Genomic DNA, 20076 nt, shown 5'->3' on the forward strand with positions numbered 1-20076 from the left:
AGTTTACATATGTACTGTCAAATAGCTTCAGAATTTCTTCAGTGGTTGTTTTAGATTCATAGTTACATGAAACATTAAAGGCAGGGGAAATTTTTGGAATTGTATTAACTAAATCTATTCTTTTGTTTCCATAAAGTTTCAGACCCAGAGCTTACGTCTCTCAGACCTGCACAGAAAGTCTCAGTTATGGAGAGGGATAGTTAGTGTTACCTTAATAGAAGGCCGTGAACTTAAGGCGATGGATGCAAATGGACTCAGCGATCCTTATGTCAAGTTTCGTTTGGGGCATCAGAAGTACAAGAGCAAGGTAATTTTAGGTGAAACCAAAATTTTTTTTTAAATGCTTTGTTCCTGTTTGGTGTTTTTAGCTTGTATGACTTTCGATGGTGATGAAAATTTATTGTTGTAATAATTACCTGTCAGAGCACCTGGAGCTTTGTTTAAATGTTTCTTTTTGTTTCTTTGTAAACACAAGTAGTTCTAGATGGGAAAATATGTAGCACTGAGAAATGTGGGTTTGCAGGGGGGACACCTAATGTTCCATACAGGAGCTGTGTTGGCTTTTATTTACTGTTAGGAGTCATTCATAGCAGGGAGGAGATGCAGAGTGATTCTGACAAGGTCTTCCTGGCTTGCTGCTGGGTGCCTCTTGGACTCTTTGCATTGTTCTAGTCTCAAACCATGTCATGTGCATAAACTCACTTTCCTCTTCATATCCTTAACAACAAGATTCATTAAAGTTTTCTTCATGTATGAGCTTCACAGGTAGAGGGGAGATAATTATTGTGAAGACTTGTTTGGCTTTGTTGCTACTTTTTTTTCTCTTGGTCCCTGCCATTTTGAAAATTGCTGTTTAGGGAAAATGCTGTGACTGTTGATGATGCACATGACCTTCCTCTCTGCATGGGCCATGACAATCACTGCCAGATTAAGGGTGAATTGAGGAAGAGGGCAGGAACATTTTCTTGTCATATTTGTAGGCCTCTGGGCCTGCATTAGGGCCTCTAAATCTGAAATTAGAAGAAATAAAATTTCATGCTTTTGTGAATTACAAAATTTTCATAATCCTTTCTGAATTTTCGTTTTTTTCTAGCCGATAGAACTGGTGGTTGTAGGGAGTAGTGTTTGCTAAATAGGGAAGATATTAGGGGTCTTCTGTTCTTGCTCAGGACAGTGAATGCTGCTTTTGCATTATGGCAGAAAATTCAGAAATTTTGACTGAAATTATTAAGAAAGCTGCTTTTATCAGCGTTTCAAAGGAAAGGATGTAAAATAAGGTTTTGGAAGTGAACTGATTTTACTCCATAGAAAGTAAGCCATAGTGTGATGTTTCTCCCAATATTATTGCAGCTGGGAAAAAAGGACATGATACAATTGTTTATTTAAGTACTTACAGTCACCATCTATGTGTCATTTCAGGTGCTTAGTTTACCTTTGGGCTCAGAAACATTATAGCTAACTGTCACTTCACAGAGGACATAATTTTTCTACAGAGAAATGACTCCATTCCCAGGACAAATCCTTTGTTCTGGGGGCTTTTGAAGGTGACAAGTTGCAGGATTTTGGAGGTTGCTGCTACGTCAGAGAGGCTTGAGAGAGCGGGCTACTAGATTTTCCTAATTACCATTTTTTAGTTCTCACTGCTTGAGATATTGATGTAGATAAAAGAAGCTTCTTGAACAGACTTTAATGATCAAATTTACAATTTAAGAACATGTATGCCTATGCAATGTAATACAACTTTTGTTTTATTCTCCTTTTAGATTGTTCCAAAAACTTTGAATCCTCAGTGGAGGGAGCAGTTTGACTTTCATCTGTATGAAGAACGAGGTGGAATTATTGATATTACCGTGTGGGACAAAGATGTTGGCAAAAAGGATGATTTCATTGGCAGGTTTGTGCAATTTTAGCCCTCTTAGTCCATAGGGAGGAGAGAAGTCCATGAGAGAGGATGATTAAAATGAGTCTTGCCATTGAAACTGTTTCTTATGACCATTTGCTCTTGGTTTATTGTTTGGGTTTTTTTTTTTTAAGTTTGAGGAGAATTTTCGGCAGTGTTACAGTACAATTTGCTGCATTGCTGTAATTCTTTGCATCGATGATGTAATATAATTTTTATTGACCAGCAGGTGGCAGCTTTTACCAATTGATAGACTGAGGTTTTCAACTATAAAAATCCCCTGTTTAGAGCAATTACCAAGGTGCAGGAGGCTCCATATAGCAACATCCAGTTTGGAGAACAAATAACTCTTGACTTGATGCATAAGACCAAGTTTATGTACCAATCTTTTTTTGGTAAATGAAAATAGAGTTGATGGACTACACACATATTTTGAGACAAAGAATTATTCACCTATTTCATATTCAGGAAAAGTGATTCTGTCTGGGAGTTCAAGAAAGAGCTTATATTTGTATGGCTATGCTCCATTTTACAGAATGTTAGCTGATAGGGGAAAAATTGTCTTGTGCTTATAGCTACTACAAAGTAGGTGCTGTTTGGAAAGCTCAGATATTTGTTTACTTCATATTTTCCTTGATAGCCACACACTCATAATAATAGAGTTAATAATTAATAATTATTAATCCTGTATATTTTCATTGTTTTTATTGGCAGTGCTTTCACTACCACTTTCACTTATTATGGTATGATAACTATCAGTATTTTTCTGAAGTAATGTACTAATGTAGTCCTATGTCAACATGTTATATACCTTGGGAAATTATTTCAGTTTTCTCTTTCATGCTAACATTCTTAGGAAAATCTGGTTAGATTCTAAGTTTTCATGAGTGATTTTTCAGAGTATCATCATCCAAGCACCACTTGCTGAAATCTTGCTGCTCTTGATTTTTTTGACCCCTCTGTCACTGTACATATAATCCCTCTTCAGTTTGTCCTTGCCGACGCTCTCTCATTTCACCTTCTGTTGGTACTGTATCTCTGGTAATGCAACCTGCAAAAAAATTCTTCTCCAAGGAGATTTCAATGAAAAACTGTCATTTGTCAAGCTCAATCTGAATATGAAAATAGGTCTTAATATTCCCCCTCCCTGGTATTCTTTGCCAGTCACTGCAGATAAAAATCACCAACACCTGACAGCTCCACTTAATGCTGACCCCTCTTCCCCAGTTTCTCCTTTCAAGGCTGTCCCTAAAAGCTGGAAATATTTTGGTGCACACACTACAGACTTGCTCTGTGCATGTGTTATGGTAAGTGTATATTAGCTTTCAAAAGCACAACTGAATCATGTGCCATGACTAAGGCTCTGTGGCTTTCAAGATACACATAATAAGTTGAATATCTTGATTCACGTTCCAGAAGACATGATAATGAGGCTGTAGGAGGGAAACAAAAGACTTCCTGGTAGCATTCTACTATTGCTCAAGAATGAAGGATAATCCATTTCATCTTGCAGAGATCTTCCTGCTTGCTTGAATAATGTGCAAGCAGCAGCTGTAATGTTATATAAGAATATTTCTATTAAATGCAAATGAAAACAACTCTTTCTTGTAGATGTCCTGCCTGGACAAAATATGCCTAGGGAGAAGGCCGACTAAATTGAAGAACTGACCAAACTGAGAAAAAGTTTCCCAGGTGGAAGGTAGAAGGGAAAAATTCCAGGATCTTCCTGGAAAACAGCACAGAAAACCTCTGGTTTTTTCTGTGCTAAGCTCCATTACATGCGAATTCTATTCCAAACCAGAATGCTGTAAAGTCTCCCAGAATGATACCATGTCTCAGCTGCGCTTTTGTGAAATAAAAGTGGGAAATCGAGAACATAGGCTTCTGTGGCCCTTGTATATTATTGTCCTTGTTAGGCTGCAGCACAATAAGGGCAGGTGAAAGCTGTGAATCTGACATGGTAGCAATGATGCAAGGAGTTGGGCTTGCAATCCATTTCTGAGGGCAGAAAAATACAGCAAAGACGTCCGAGAAGGTTGAGGATACGGAAGTGAGATTTTAGTTTTGAGGTGGTGAAGATGGAAGTGGAAGGGATGGCTTGTAAGATCTGCCTGTAAGAGGGAGGAAGGTGTTAAGAGGGTGAGTGACAGCATGACATCCTAGTTCAGAAAAGTGAAAGGAGACGTCTGTCACAGAAGTAGCATGCAACTCTGTCTTTGTCTTGATGCCCCAGCATGTTCAATATGGCAGTGTCTGAAATGAAATGCTGACTGGTTGATTTCCGTTCTTAACTTGGAGCATTTTGTTTATAAAATACATTTAAATTTCAATTGTGTGCATTCTCCATGAGAGTTTAAAGGTTGTAGCACCTTGTGAACTTCCGTCTCAGAATATTCTAAAAAGCCCCAAACCTTACAACCAATTCAGTGTTTATTTCAGTATTTCAGTATTTCAAAAGCCTGGGAAAAGACCTCATGTAGAGCTTTGAGGAAAATATATTTCAAATCATGTGCAGATTCATGTGAGAAAACACTATACTTGACTAGAACTGAGATGCATTTTACAGGAGATAAATTCTCCCATCCTTCTGAATACAGTTTTTTAAAAAACAATCAACATTCCAGGACCAAAAAATAAGGTCTAGAGTTCTTTTTATGGAAGGCACCAGGAACTAAAGCCACATGGGCCATCTTCTTGCATTTAAAGAAAGGTATCGACTTGGATAAGTGGCATTAGTTATTGCTTCACCTGATAAGTAGAAATATGTATGTGTAAGTATTTTTCAGTGTGAATATATTTAATATTCACATTTTTGCTATGAGCAAATAATTTATGTACTATGTTGAGTCAGTATGCTTCTGTGATTAAAAACGTACTGCACTAAGTTTATGTAGGTAATACTAAGATCAAAATGAAGGTGATTTTAATCATCATGTAATTATTTAGCTTTCTTATCATTTATGTTTTTGAAGGCAATTCTGACTGTCACCTTTACGATAATCAGTTAATAAATCTTCATGACTGTTACACCTTTATGCATAGCACTAATCTGAACAAATGGGCTGCTGACAGGTGCAATAAATTGCCAAGAATGAGTGCTGTCAGAGAACAAGTTGTTTCTGTGAACATAGAGAATAAGTAAATCCCATGTCATGCAGTTTTATCCAGCTGAAGTTATTTGCAATCCAGTGCAGCAGGATTTATAGCATTATTAATTGTTAGGAAAAATGCACATTTATCTTTAAAATGACATTGACTTTTGCATTTATTTTGTGCCAGGAAATTACTGCTGACTTCATCTATATCTATTTTCATAAGTATTTATAGATGCTATTGTCTTTTTTCCCATTTGATGCAAATTAAGAAGAGAAGACCTTGTATGTAGCAAATTCATTAAGGCTGTGTATTAATTTTATCTGTAGGAAAGTGGCATTTCCCATAATCCCATAAATATTGATGCAAATAGATTTTGTGAGCATTCATGTTATGAAATAGAAAAGTTAAAATACTAAAAATTACTTATTTAAGTTTATAATACCTAATCTGCTATGCCTTGTCTGTTTACTCTTTTTTTTGTGGTAACACAACCATAGAGTGGTTTTCAGGTGTACATAAATACAAATGATATGCAGCTGTGATTCTCTGATTGGTCTGAAAGCATGGGAATATGATATCGAATTTCTAAATTAAAGTGAGATTTTATTTTAAAAATACAAAATTATAAATTATTTATGGTTTGGGATTTTTCTTCCCTCACCGATGTTTTTGTAATTTTGCTATGAGCATTATCATAGAGAACTGAATTGTATATGAATACTCCAACATGCATGTAAAGCTGGGTGAAGGACTCTAAATATGCTACTGTGTTTCTTCCCAGATCTTTTTCTAGAGGTGTTGTGGAGGCTGTGATTTATATTGAAATATTGGCAATTTTCTGTTGCCCAGGAAGAAGGTTTTGAATAGTATTTGTGAAATCCATGTTAATGTTAAAGTTGCAGATTCTTGAAGTTTTCTCAATTTTTCAAAACTCTGTAAACAAGATGGCTTCTTCTGGAAATAGAAATAGTACTTTATTATGCTGGTCTTTCAAAAGTGGTTTTTGCATTGCATTTTGAAAATTTGTTCATGTGGAACTTTGAATAGATGTATTATATAAAAAATGTAAACATAATGGTCAATATGCTGTTGTAAATTTGACTTGAACTCTGTGCACGAGTCACAGCAATTCTGTGCAAACAGCGAAGAGCACACAACCAGTAGTCTGTGTGTATAATTGTTTGTTGATTATACATGACGACTAAAGAACAATTAATGACAGATGCATTTCTTGATGTAAAATTAAGGTCATGTCTGAAGCATTAAAATCTAAAAGTGCTACTGCCAGGTCTGCCTTTGCAAAATCCTGTGATGTGCCAAGCCGTCTCCATTTCTGATTGTTGTCAAAAGGAGACAGATGTAATACTGTGTCTCAAAATTTTGCCTTTAGGTAATCCATAGCTTATTTATTCCTATCTCAGCACATCTTCACTCTACTAATGCGGAGTTAGTAGTGTTCTTTCTGTTCTGCTAGAAAGCCAAAAGAGTTTCAGTTTTTGCGCACAAATCTTCAGTAACTTTCTCTTACCAGATACTTTATTATTTACAACTCTTACTGACAGTTGTTATTGTCATGTTCTGACACAAAATTGATAGCATTCTCCAATGTATGCTGAGATACAGAATGCTCCATGCAATCTGGGCTGTTTATGAATCCTTCTTCTGACCCTCTGTCTTCTCACATACGGAAGTCTACTTCTTGAAGAGTGGCAAAATAAGAGGAAGGGAGAAGGAAATATGGAATGGCCAGTTTAGACATGAGGAGCATGACAGTGTGTAGAAAACAGTGAAGAGTGCAAATAGGGTTTTGTGACGATATATGAAAGGCACAGATTGCAGTTGTGTAAAAGCTCTTGCAAAATTTCTTGGGCCAACTAGTGAGGAGAGAACTATGTAGGGAGACATAATATTTATCAAAGCAATAGACTGATTTAGCAGATGAAAGTGTTAATTTTGCTGCAGAGAAATTGCACCAGTAACAGAACTAACAGTCTGTAGTATGTGGTTGTGCCATGGGGACAATCTAGGAAATATCACATCAGAAACCAATTGTAAGTAATTTCTGCCTGTGCAATATCAAAAGTAAATCTGTAATTTTATAGTGAAGAACTATGCTTAGGAAAAAATTAATCTGTCATTTCAAAATCCATCAGCAGGTTATTGTAGCATGGACTGTATTTCTTTCAGCAAGCAATAAACAGTAATTCTGTATTCAGGCATTGCTTGGTGACTGGTAAAATAGTATTTCATAGAGCTCTCATATTTCTGTTACCATGACTGACTTACCCCAAACTGCAGGGCTTTTTCCTGCCTTCCATGTGTTGCTACATGGCAACTGACAGCCCTGTTCTTCAAGTCCTGCTGAGGTCTCCTCTCCCAGCTGCCCAGGGATCCTCTCCAGCTTCCCCAGCTAAGCACCACTCTCATCCTTAGTCAATGTCCTACTTAGCTGAGATACTGTCTCCTACCCCTTTGGGAGCTTCCCTGATTTTCAATCTAACACCTCTATCAGCCACTTACCATAAGCATCATGTGCAGTCCATAATTTAATTTCTTTCTCATTATCTTTACAGTTAAAAATGTCACGCTCCGATTCTTCTAAGAAATTCACATTACTGCAGTCAACACTCAGTGTTTCTGAGATGTGTCATTTTCTGCTAGTGCTTTGCAAAATTTCCCCTCTCCTTTTGTTTCTTGGTTTTACTGGAACATTTTAATCTGCTCATAAAGGGTATGGAGTCTCACAAATTGTAGCAGTTCATGCCTTGCTGCCTCTGATGTGTGTCCAGCTCAGTTCTAATTGTGGAATCACACAGTTTCCTCTCCTTGGCATCCTTTGGAGCAGCATAGACCTGGATCACAGTGGAGTTAAAAATCTGTGTTCCTGAACAAGTCATGATGGTAATTAAGTTGCCTGGTTTGTAGCCAAGTGGTGCTTTTCTGTCCCTATCACTTAGGATTGTGCCAGTTCCTCTTTTGTGCTTTATTTTGTCATGTGAGAAAACGATTCCACTATCTGCTGTCTCTCACTTGCCTGGCCACCTGGCTTTTAAGAGGCCTTCTATGTCATGTCGCTACCTTTGTAATTCATTCATTAGCAAGAATATTTCACCAGGGTGCCAACACAGTCTTACATTCCAGGTTCTGTTAGAACTAAAGAGGGGAGGTGATTTTTACCTGTTAGACATGCTGATAATAAAATACTACATATAGTTCTGCCTTCCACACTTTAAAAAGGATGCAGGAGAATTTCACTGGATCAGAAAAGTTACAAAAAAGTCATTTGAGGGCTGTAGGAGATATGTTCCTAGGAAATGTATAGGGAGCTGAAGGTGCTTAGCATATCAAAAGGAAGATCAAGAAGAGATATGATTATAGTGTATGAGTTCCTTCACTAGAAGAAAACATGAAACACTAAAGGGTTTTTCAACTGGTACGGAAAGGCATAAAAAGAACCAAAGGCCAGATATATTCAAATTAAAAATAAATCTGAAATATATTTCTAAAATTTTGTGTGATTAACACATTGAACACAGTTTCAGACAAGTGGTAGATTCCCCTTGAACCTTCAAATCTTCCTCCATGGGAGCTGTACCCTGTTTTTGAGCAATTAATCTGTGATAACTTTGGCACATGAGCTTGTTGCACTTTGTGGATTTTCTTTCTTCTGATCTCTCAAGTCCTGAAAATCCAGCTACACGTGGTGCCTGGTAGTGTTCACATGCAGAACTGATAGGTGGGATTTGTGCCCCTACGCCACTTTCCAAAAGGCCAGCCAGCCAGAGAAATTGTTCCAGTGCTCCTGCTCACCGCTTGAAGTGCTGAAACCCATGTGCGCTGAAGGGGCCATACAGCATGGAAGATACAAAAGAACTCAAACTGCACTAAAAACTGCAGATACCTGCAATGTGATTCATAGTCATGCTTGGAAATCTGTCTTTGGAGTTAACAGCAGATTTTTTTTCAGTAATTCTTTAGGCTGATCTCATTACAGATGGAAAAAGTCTTTGCCCTTACCAGCACCATGTAAATAATAATTTCTTAAGAAACAGGAGTATACAAAGTTAATAATTTTTCATGTTTCCAGTGTGACAGCTGCAGGTCATATGCAGCTTATGGCCTTCTCAAAATGGCTGTAATTTTTCATGATCCTCAATATGAAAATACAGGACACAATTTCTCATTCATTCTACACCACTTTCTGGTAATGTACAATTTCACCTTCATCCTCAAAGCATCTTTGTTCTCCCTGGAGACACAGTTGTAGGAAACAAATGTCTTTTTAGAGAACATCTGAACTGATGCAAAAGTCAGCATTGCTAAAGCTTTAAAGCTTGGAATACTTGAATATAATTTCAGTAAAATATAAAAGGACATTGTCAGATTGAGCTTTCCAAAGATATTTACATTTGGAAAACATACTTTCCAAACAGATGCTTATTTTTGGAAATATTTTGTTAGCTTCAGTCCTTCTAAAAAAATGTAGTACAAAAAGGAGTTTTGTGGTTGTCCAGTTAGAGTCTGTCAAGATTATTCTGGATAGAGTTAGTGTTTAGGTAATACCTTAAAAAAATAGACTTCCTTCACTTTTTTTGGTCCCATACAAAGATCTGATGAGGACAGAGAAGAATGAACAAAAAATTATTCTATTTTTTTTCTTTTTTTAGGATAATTTGGCACAAGATCAAACAAAACTGATTTTTTATCATTACAAAATATCAGCTATCAATGGGAAAAAATTGCAATTTTTCTTACCATGTCTGTAGATTGGAAACTCTTCCCATTTTACTGAAGTGCATATGTTGTAAATAGGCTCCCCTTGTGCTGGGTGCTCCTTGAACCTGGGCAGTTTCAAGTTAGGCCCATGTAAGCTGCATCTCCTTGAAGGCCAGGGCAGAGCAGCTGGCATATGGTGAGAAATCTGCTTTCACCTGACCATGTGTGCATAAAGATGCTTTTAACTTGGCCTTCTCTAAGGTGCAAAGATGGCAGTCCTTAATGGAATAACCCTACATTTTTATCAAATTTTCTGAGGGTACCTGAGAGAATGATTTTCCTTTAAAATAGTTAAGGTTTTTTACTGGAAAAAATTTTCCACATCACTTCCTATCTTTGTATGATTTTAGGAAATAATAAGCTGGTAGTGGCCTGTTCATGAAGATTTATCAAGCAGGTGATAGATATATATTTCTCAGGTAATCTGTTCGAGATGTTATAGTATTAGAAATATTTCATTTCTTTAGGAAAGCTGCACAAGTAAAAGCAAATTGCCCGTCGCTTCTTTCAGCCTAAATAAAAAAACGGGACTACTCATATTGTTAAAGTGTTGTAGCTTCAAGAATTGAAGAAATTAGATCTAGTAGCCCTGATGTAGACCTTGTAATTTTACACTCTTTTTTTTATTGATGGATATATATGGAGTAGGTTTTGTTGCCTATTTTGTCTTTTGTTGCCTATTTTTGAGTGAGGGGTGGATTATTTCTCCATTAGTGTCATAATTACTTTCTGAGTCTTTTACTGATTTTAAGGGAGTTTAGACTGGTTCTTTAAATGTTTATTGGTTGAAAACTCAATATTGTTGCTGAATCCTATTTTTGAGGGGTATCTCTTTTGAAATAAATTATTGAAGAATATTTAATACTGGGGATATTTTAACCTGCTACAGCTTTGAATGTTTAATTACAATATTTGTTGTCTTAAGGAGGGCTTTAAATTCCCCACTGCATCCTAAATAAGAATTTGACTGTTTATGTACATGTATGAAGCTTGTTTTGACTATCAGCCTGCACTGATAGCAACAGCTTTATTTTTCCTTACTATTGCTAATTTAATTTCTCACTCCCTATTATCCAAAGAGTTCAAAGGAGAAAAAAAACATTAAGCTCAGAATGCTACATGAGTTAGAATTTTTTTATTGTAAGATAATTGAACCTTGTTACTGTATGAGCTTTGCACTAGTTAACATGAGCTGTACAGTGGGTAGTAAATGTCTCTGAACAAACAAAAGACAGTTTTCCTGTAATAAATCTGATCTGCCTGTGATAGCACAATACTCATTTTATGAAGCTGCTTTTATTCTCATAGTTGGCTATTTCCTATCCTTAAATGGCCATATTTTCATGTCTTTCTTAGTTTATTTGCCCTGCAGTGATGATATTGTCTTTGTCTTCAAAATCACTTGACATCTTATGAAAAGAGTTTGCTTGATGTTGAGTTTAATGAATTAGTGGCATATAGTACATATGCTTGTGACAGTAAATAATCGCTGTTGAAAGTAGAGTGTAGAGTGGCTAACCTACACATAAGATATATACATTTGTTTTATTTCAGTAGTATTGATGGTTTTATTTAGAGCAAAAAGTTGGCAAAACTCATTTTGGGATGCTATATGGATTCTGAATAGTGCTTTTTCACAGAAATTCCTGTCCAATGCAAACTGGCATTACACTTGACACAGACAATGAATTTCAATACATGTTCAGAGTTGCAGTCTAGGAAAGTTGAGACTTGTGCATTGTACAAATTAAAGTATTACAACATTAAAGCTATGCACAGACTAATTGATGCAAAGATATTATTGGGTTGCAGAGATACTTTTACTCAGCTCTTGGGTAGCAGAGATACTTTTTTTCCTTCCCGTACCTTAAATTTCTAAAGCTGTTGCAAAGCTGTTTCTGCTGTCTGGCATGCATGGAATCGTTCTTCATTAGTTCAGTGTATGGTACAGCCAGAGTTACTCAGAAGGGGATCAAGCAGGGCAGATTTGATTCAGCCACTCTGCACACACTCTACACAGTTATATGCAGTCCCTGCTCATTACAGCCAGAGAGGTTTTATTATATAGGGGATTGTGGCATCAGATGTTACCATGGGTGCCAGCATGAGGATTTGACCCACACACAGCTTACTGCATGAGAGCTGAGCCTTTCAGGAATTGCAGAGGTTGAGTTTTTCTATGCTCAGTCTTTATGCCATCACAATTAAATCCATGTAGAATTCTAGTTTTTAGAAAGGGATTTTTACTATTGTTAGGTGAAAACTCTTTTACTATTGTTAGGTGAAAACTTACATTTTCCATGTATACAAGGTGTAATTAAAAGTAAAAGTTGCCTCTGAGCTGGATTTTTAAAAATTTCCTTTAACTGCATTTGAGTAAGGCTTATTAGTTAAACCTTGTCTCTAATGTCTTTACATTCTTATTAATATTGATTTTTCATTTCAAAACTGTTTGTATAGCTCTAAAAAAACAAACAAAAAAAAAACAAAGGACATGGGTTAAAGCTAAAGAGAAATTAATTTTTTTTTTCAGAAGCTGGGCAGGAGTTTCTGCTTACTTGCATTTTTTGTCCATTTGAATACAAGGGAGCCAATGTGCTCTTGTTTGGTGTGAGAAAAACCACATGCTGATGGAGAATGTATGTTTCTAGGTGCCAGATTGACCTGTCCACCCTGAGTAAAGAGCAAACCCACAAGCTGGAGGTGCCGCTAGAGGAGGGAGAGGGATACCTGGTGTTGCTGGTCACTCTCACAGCCTCAGCTGCAGTCACTATCTCTGACCTCTCCATCAACTCCCTGGAGGACCAGAAGGAGCGAGAGGAGATTCTGAAGAGATATGTATGAAGTTTTCTTTCATCCTTTGTTAGCAATATATTGGCTTGTATAAAAAATAACTATAGTAAGGGGAAAAAATCTAAATATATCTCTTCTGTTCTAATCACACCTAGCCAATAACAATCATTTAAACTAGTTATTAATATACAAATAGTAACAGGCAGAACAGGTAACATCAAGAAGGTTACAAATGCTCTTCATACAATGATGTTATTTTTTACATGGTAGTTGAACGGTTTGATAAGGTGTCACATAATGAAAGTAATTTTACAGCCTTGCAGATGATTTTTACCAAGTACAAAGTGGCTAAGGGATCATTCAGCAATTCAGCAGTTTCTACTGATTGTTTATGCCAAATAATTTGATGTGCTAATGGTTTTCAGGGTTTTTTTGGGATCATCTGTTAAAGGGCAAGAAAATTTATTTTTTGTCTTAATATTAGAGATTGAAGCACATGAAAATAATAATTTCAAACAATGTTTCCATTTTAAAATATTCTGAAGGAGATTATTTTAATTTCCCAGCATCCTTACATTACACAGAATCTTTGTAATTTTATGAAAGCAACAGAGAGGGGAGCTCTTACTCCAGCATTTGCTAATACCTAAATCAGTAAAAGTAACTGTCTCACTGCACATGAAGAAAGAAAGAAAAAAAATGCTATTTCCACTTGCAATTACAAAGCTTTTATTGTACAAGGCTGCCAGGTGTTTAGAAGGGCTTCTCTAGACACTCAGCCATTAAACCAACCTCTGACTATCAAAGAGGCTGCTTAATTTATTTTTGAGATTTTAAAATATTCCTATTCCATGACGGACATCCTTTCAATAACTGAATTTAATAAAGATGTACCTTATCAGGCTGTGCAGATAACATGAAGTCCTAGTACTAATGCTGTACAATATTCTTCAAACAGATTAGCAGGATGTGTGCTTCAGCAAATTTATTCTGTCTATCTCCACTGAATCAGCTGTCTGCTAATGCTTGTACAACTCATACACCAATAGTGTTATTATGATAAACACAATTTAATAGAGGTGACTTAGTGAGGCTAAATATAATATTCCAAAATGAATTGAAGGCTAAGGTATTGTCTGCCATCTCTGAAAAATAATGACAATTAAGAGAGTTACCGTACATTTTGGAATCCACCAAGACAGTCTGTGGTTGTCAAAATAGATGTCTATAAGTAGAATAATTTTTTGATGGATATGTTTTTGAGGTGCCATAGTTCCTGCTACCAACAGCAACAGTAACATATTTCTGTGGCTTATTCTGTGTGATGATATGGCAGACAAGTGATACTGATGGTTTTGATTATTTCAGTAGCAGTATAGAAATATACTGCTATAATAGAAATGTGTTGCGACTGTACTGTTAATAATTTTTCCTAAATCCTCAATTTTTTGTCCCCAGTGTAAAGCATAATTATGTGGCATAAGATTGATCTGGTTTATTCCTGTTTCCTGTATACAAGGATATGTTTCCTTGTAAATACAAGGATACGTTTACAGTGATGTATGCATTTGAAAACATTTAAATTATAGAAAGATGTTCATATTGCAGAGGTATGAGTTTCTCATTATGTGTTTCTGAAAATTGTGGCATTCACATACTTTTTTGATAAATTCTACTGTTTTTATTAAAAATACTAGCAGGAGAAAGAAATTACCAGGATTAACTTAATTCCAGTAGTTTATTTTCACTGATGTTAAATTTTACTTCGGTGTTCATTCCTGCACTTCAGAACTAATACAAAGACAACATATGTAATTAGCAAGATGTAGAGTTCCCTACTGAGTGGGTGTTTTTTTGGATTTATTTCCTCTTAAAAAAATCTAGCTTCTATTTGAGAAATATATTTTGCACCCTTTCTACAGCCAAAAACAGTTAATGAGCTGACCTTGCCATCAGATCAAATAGCCTTAGAAAATGACTCTATTACTGTCACTTAACCATTTGTAGCTGAACATCAGAGACTTACAAATTAAATAGGCATTACTGTTTGAACCATTATTTTACCACGATTGTCTGAAAAGATTAATTCCTTTTGGGGTGAGGAGGGGGGCACATTAATGGGTACAGACCAAGAGAGATTGTATGACCTTTTCAGAACTGGTGTGCTGAACTCATGGTCCCCCTTGTCACAGTTTAAAAACCAGAGGAGCTAGTTTAGAGAAGTTGTTAGCATTCCATTTTTATTATGACATTTCACAGTCATCCGATTTAATGTCCCTTGACCAGATTGTCCACTGTGAGACGATGGGCTTGAAATGTTATTTAGAGCATTGATAAAAGGTGAGCAGTTCTAAGATGACAGCGAGTCATGAGGCTGGTGGTGTGACATTAATTTTCTCCATAACAGAGATGGAATAAGACGTCATGGTGACAAGCTGTCAATCAGTACTAGCCCCTCAGTGTATCTCAATGCCATGGGATGGGGTATTGCTTCTCCCATAATAGAGCTGAACTGAGATGCTCTTCCTGACAGCTGCTGCAGCCATACAGAAAATATATTATACAGCCTTTCATTAAAAAAATAAAGAAGACTCATCTCCAGAGCATTTCAATCTTCTCCCATCTATTGAGGGCTGAAAAGATTCCCAGCAAATCACAGATTCCTCTGCTATGAAAATTCTAGGCTTCAGAAACTATGTGGATTTTTGATACCTTCAACAATAATCATAAATAAGAAGACAGAATATGGTCTGCTAAATCATTACTTAAAGTTATGTATTTAAAGTAACATGTTAAAGTAATTTGCTTCTCCAAGAGCCTCTGTCGTGGCATTGTACTCATTTTCATCAGTCTCCCCAGTCATTATGTGCAGTAAATTAATCTAAGCCAGCTACTTTCTGGAAATAAAAGTTCAAAAATTCTGTGGGATTCTAACAAAGGTGGCAAAGCAAAATACAGCACTGGCACCCTTAAGAGTGAGCTAACCAGGATGAAATTTGGGAAAAGGGGACTGTGTGGCATCATAGGAAGTGGGTGCTGTTGCTTGTCTTGCTTTGTATTCGGTTTTTGCTTGGTTTTATTTCTACATCTTGGTGTTTGTTTTGGTTGTTGGGAAACTTGGGTAGAATGTAGAAACATTTCTGTAAGTCCTGTAATTTTCATCATGCATATTACAGCAGAATTATCGCTGTTCTGGGACTAGTTCTGATAAGAAGCTTCCAAACCCTGATCATCATTATAATAAATGAGGGATGCAAAGATGCTTTTGAATTACACCAGTGCTATCTGTAATACCCTCTCTGCTACTCTCAGCTTGTAAGCACATAAGCAAGGGATTGAGCGTGTGCTGACTGAAGTTGACCACCAGTATTTTGAAGTAATATTTATGATGATTATCTTATTAAAATTGGTAGAAATTTATTCTCTGTTACCCTGTTATAACACAATGCATGTATGTAACATATGAGCTACTTCACTGAATTTAAGTTCAATGTTGCAAGGTCAAATCTTCACTGTAAACAGTAAATGGTCAGCTTGGATTTGTGAAATTAGTATCAGTGTGATGTAACTGTTAGAATTGTCTTATTAATTAGAAAGACAGGGATGCATATTGTATGTCTAACATCTTAATGGGTAGATTTTCTGTGCAAAAGCATAACTAGCTTTGCAAGCTGACATTTAGTATTTCATTTAAGCAGCATCTGTGGGTTTTTCAGTGATTAAATTTATTCTTGTTTCCCATAACAGTAAATTTTACTTCTGTAATAAATTAAGGAATTGTTGATTTGATGTTTTCCCCGATGCTTGCTTTTTGTAGAAATCTGGACATTTTCATAGGCAGTGGAAAAAGTTTCACCACATTACAATTTTAGGGAGGACCATAGACACTAAATTCATTAGTCCGGATTTTAAAATATTTCAAAATAAAAGTATGGGCTAGTATTTATGAACAAAATTTGCATTCAATGTTTTATCATTTAAAACTCTGCAAATTTTAAGTAATACCAAAAACTAGAGTTTGAGAATCATAGCATGTCACACCTAATTACTGCAATACTCCCAGTTTGTTAGTTTTAGTTACTTGAAAAAAGAGCAGCAGTGGTACATAGTTTTTAATAAGCTTTCTGAATCTGTGTTGGATGAATAAATGCAAGTATTAGGGTAGTGAACTCTTTTTTCTTCCTCTTAATACATGTAGATATTGAAGAAATTCATGCAAAAAAATATAATGATTTCTGATAAGAGCTTTCTGCTGTGGAATCGAAACATATTTTATTATTTTTTTACCTTTTCTGCATGTGATTATTATGACAGTTATTAAGTAGTTGTTATTCTCTTTGATTGCTTTTGCTGATGTTATTCACAAGCTTATTATAGGTGTATATGCAAGCTTGTATGTAGGTATATGCAAGCTTGCATGTGATAGTCAACTACAAAAACCTGTATCATCCCTAGGTCACTGCTCAAGATAATATTGGGGCCATCAGAGGGAAAATGTGAACATAGTTCTTGCAAAATAATTCAGGGAGAGGCATTGTTTCTTTTTTTGTTTTAATTTCTTAATATACCGCTATAATTTCAAATTTTGAAGTACAGTTATTTCCATAGTATTAGGGGATTAATTCACTAGAATTTGTATTACATTTAATCAATCATATTCTAACTCTTCCTTTGTAATTTTCATTGATAAGTTAAAGTTGCAAAATATAGGAAGAAATGCAAACAATTGCACAATCTTCAGCAAATAATATTTAAAAGTCTGAGTATGTAGGCAGAATTACAGTAACTTACATCTGGGCGAGGGAGGAGAGTATTAATATTGCTTTTGGTTTGTCTCTTTTGCAATACAGAATTATTTTTCTTTTTATTATTTTTTAGAGTCCAATGATGATGTTCCATAACATCAGCGATGTGGGATTTCTTCAGGTGAAGGTCATCAGGGCAGAAGCATTGATGGCAGCGGATGTCACAGGCAAGGATTCATTTAATTTCTGTGACACTGAATACCGTAGTAATATTTGGTGATTTTAGAACTGGGAAAAAAATGCTAAAAACAAAACTTCATCTACAGGTTATGTTCTGTTTGTGCACTTCCACCTCCTGCTCATTAACAAAAAAATCTAAACACAAACAAAAGTTTTGTAAGTAAGGCAGCAAGTTATTCTAATACTAGCAGAGCCCTAAGTAGATTATTTCTGATAAAGGTGAAATATAAATTTTTCTCCATCAGACATCCTATAAATATTACATAGAAGAAACTTCTTTTATTTTAGTAGATGACACCATACAAAATTATCAACATTAAATTCCAAGGTACAAGGCAAATAAAAGGTTCCAGACTTAGATACTACTTTAAAATTGTTGCCAAAAGAACCACTTGGTATCTGTCAGATATTTAGCAAAGCTGCTGTTGGTTTCAGGCATTTCAACTGAATGCAATTTGCTGTAGCTACTGCTTATCTTTATAAGATAAGGGAAATACGATTTTTTTTTCACATTTTCTATTTTATGTTATATGTTGAATAATTAATTTGACACGTTGCTTTGCAAAATAAAGTAAAAGTATTTCAGCCATAGTGACCATATTTCTTCAGAAATGTCCATCTCCTCTAGGTAATTACCTTCCTACTGCCTGAGTTGAATGGAGCAAAATGAGCTGCATCTGTGTCAGAAAATAGCTATCTCAGATTTAAAATAATAATGAAAATTTTAAAAATTGGGAAGAAAGTAAAAGGAAACTAGAATAAATGTTCTGTTAAAGGAGCAGATATAGAGCAACCTACTCAATTTTTAGTAGTTTTGTGATAACTAACATGACTAGCAGTATTTCAGACAAGGTATTAGTGCAAACATTTTATCAGTGCAAACATTTGATCATCCAGTTTGTGACACACAAAATAACAGATGCTATTTTTGGTGAGGTTGTAGAAATGCTTCTAAAGTCTGGTTTGACCTTATAATCCAATGTTTTCTGAACAGAGAGAGAGATTAAGTTACTCGGGGCAAACAGTATAATTTAGTCCCTGACCTGATTCAATCTTCAGCTTTTCCAAAACAGCATGTTATTTGTGCTGGTTGAACATTATTTTTGGAGATATATTTGATTCAATTAAAGATGTGTAGAGCTACCAAAAATTTTCAGACATTGTATTTAGGATGACAGGCAGGAAGATGGGGAAGGACACTCACTATCTTCCCTCGTTAGTAAGAAAAAGCATTGATACACATTGATGTAAGATGGCTGCACATTCCAGATGTGACAGAAATCTTGTATATTCTGGACAAAAGTACTCTGGGAATTTTGAAAAGAGGATGAAGTGGTTTTATTATCTGCTAATGTAGTTTATAACTATTTTTAGTAACTTGTAGTTATGTACAGGTCATTCATTTAAAATTAAACTTCAAATTGTAATAGTGAGAAATAAAGTAGGTGTTTGGTGATTGTCAATAAATCATGTTTGCAAAAATTGTGTAAAAACTTGACCCACCTTTATTCAACTAAGTGATTAGTGTGCTGTCATCGGTGGCGTTACTTGCACTACTAAGGATTGCTTCTATGAGTAAAAGCTATGGACTAGTTTGCACATCTTTCTGTAATGAGTTTTCAGAATCTTTTGCCCCTGAGTCTGAAAAGCAGCTGGAACAACTGTATAGTATGTGTTTTTGCTCTTGTTTCCTTCCTGCTAAACATACCCCATTTCACTTCCAGGAATCTTTTCATGTGAGGTAGTAAATCAAAATGTATTAATTTGAGCTGAGTAGATTTTTAAAATCCTTAATATTCCATTCTTAAACATAAGCACAAGAGGGAAAAAGATTTCTGTATTCTTTTAAGTAGCCATCAATCCTGCTACGATTGCAAGGATTTTTTTCCCCTTTTCAAAATGTGAAATTTTTCCTTTGTCCCATGCATTGAGCAGCATTGTAATACTGTACTAACTCTGTGTGAATAAAGAACAGTTGAGACTCATGTTGAATGAAGGAGTAAAAAGCACAAATTACTTTTTAATGAAACCTCCAGTTCTACTCCTTTCCTCAGAAAGCTCATAGCCTCCCTCGGTGGAATGCTAGTAGGTCACTTTAGCTAAGCCCTTAATAAACTGTTGATAGCCAAGGGCAGTTTTTTTCCTTCACTTTCAATAGCCTAATGTTGGACAGTGTGCTTCAAATCCTTAAGGTTAGTACAGATTTTTTTTAAAAACGAGAGTGATTAAGGGTGATGGTTCAGGTCTTAGCTTACAACCCTCCTTACATGTACATGCAAAGAATAATGTGCCAGGATGAGCTGAAATTTCAGTTAAGTTGTAGGCAGGGGAGCAAGTAGACCTTACCAATTTTGAAATGCTGTGCTGCTGGAACATTCCATAAGTGGATATTAAAAATACCCCAGAAAAGTACAGTCAGAGTTCTCACTCAACCCACTTGCCAGGAGGTCTATGAGAGGAAGAACCACTGAGGGGTTGAGAGACTCCCCACTGGTGCTTGAAAGCTTAACTTGGTTTTCACAAGAG

The 20076-nt window shown here is 35.8% G+C and overlaps 1 protein-coding gene across 1 annotated transcript in view; it reads left to right on the forward strand.

Annotated features, from left to right (window-relative positions):
• The window catches only part of MCTP1 (multiple C2 and transmembrane domain containing 1), a 216127-nt gene that overhangs the window by 83547 nt on the left and 112504 nt on the right, over positions 1-20076 (forward strand). Inside the window, 4 exon segments of the mRNA XM_058043874.1 lie at positions 137-307; positions 1764-1894; positions 12424-12610; positions 17444-17537. Of these exon segments, the coding sequence (XP_057899857.1) occupies positions 137-307; positions 1764-1894; positions 12424-12610; positions 17444-17537 (583 nt within the window).

Source organism: Melospiza georgiana, chromosome Z, assembly GCF_028018845.1.
Source record: "Melospiza georgiana isolate bMelGeo1 chromosome Z, bMelGeo1.pri, whole genome shotgun sequence".
NCBI classification, from domain to species: Eukaryota; Metazoa; Chordata; class Aves; order Passeriformes; family Passerellidae; genus Melospiza; species Melospiza georgiana.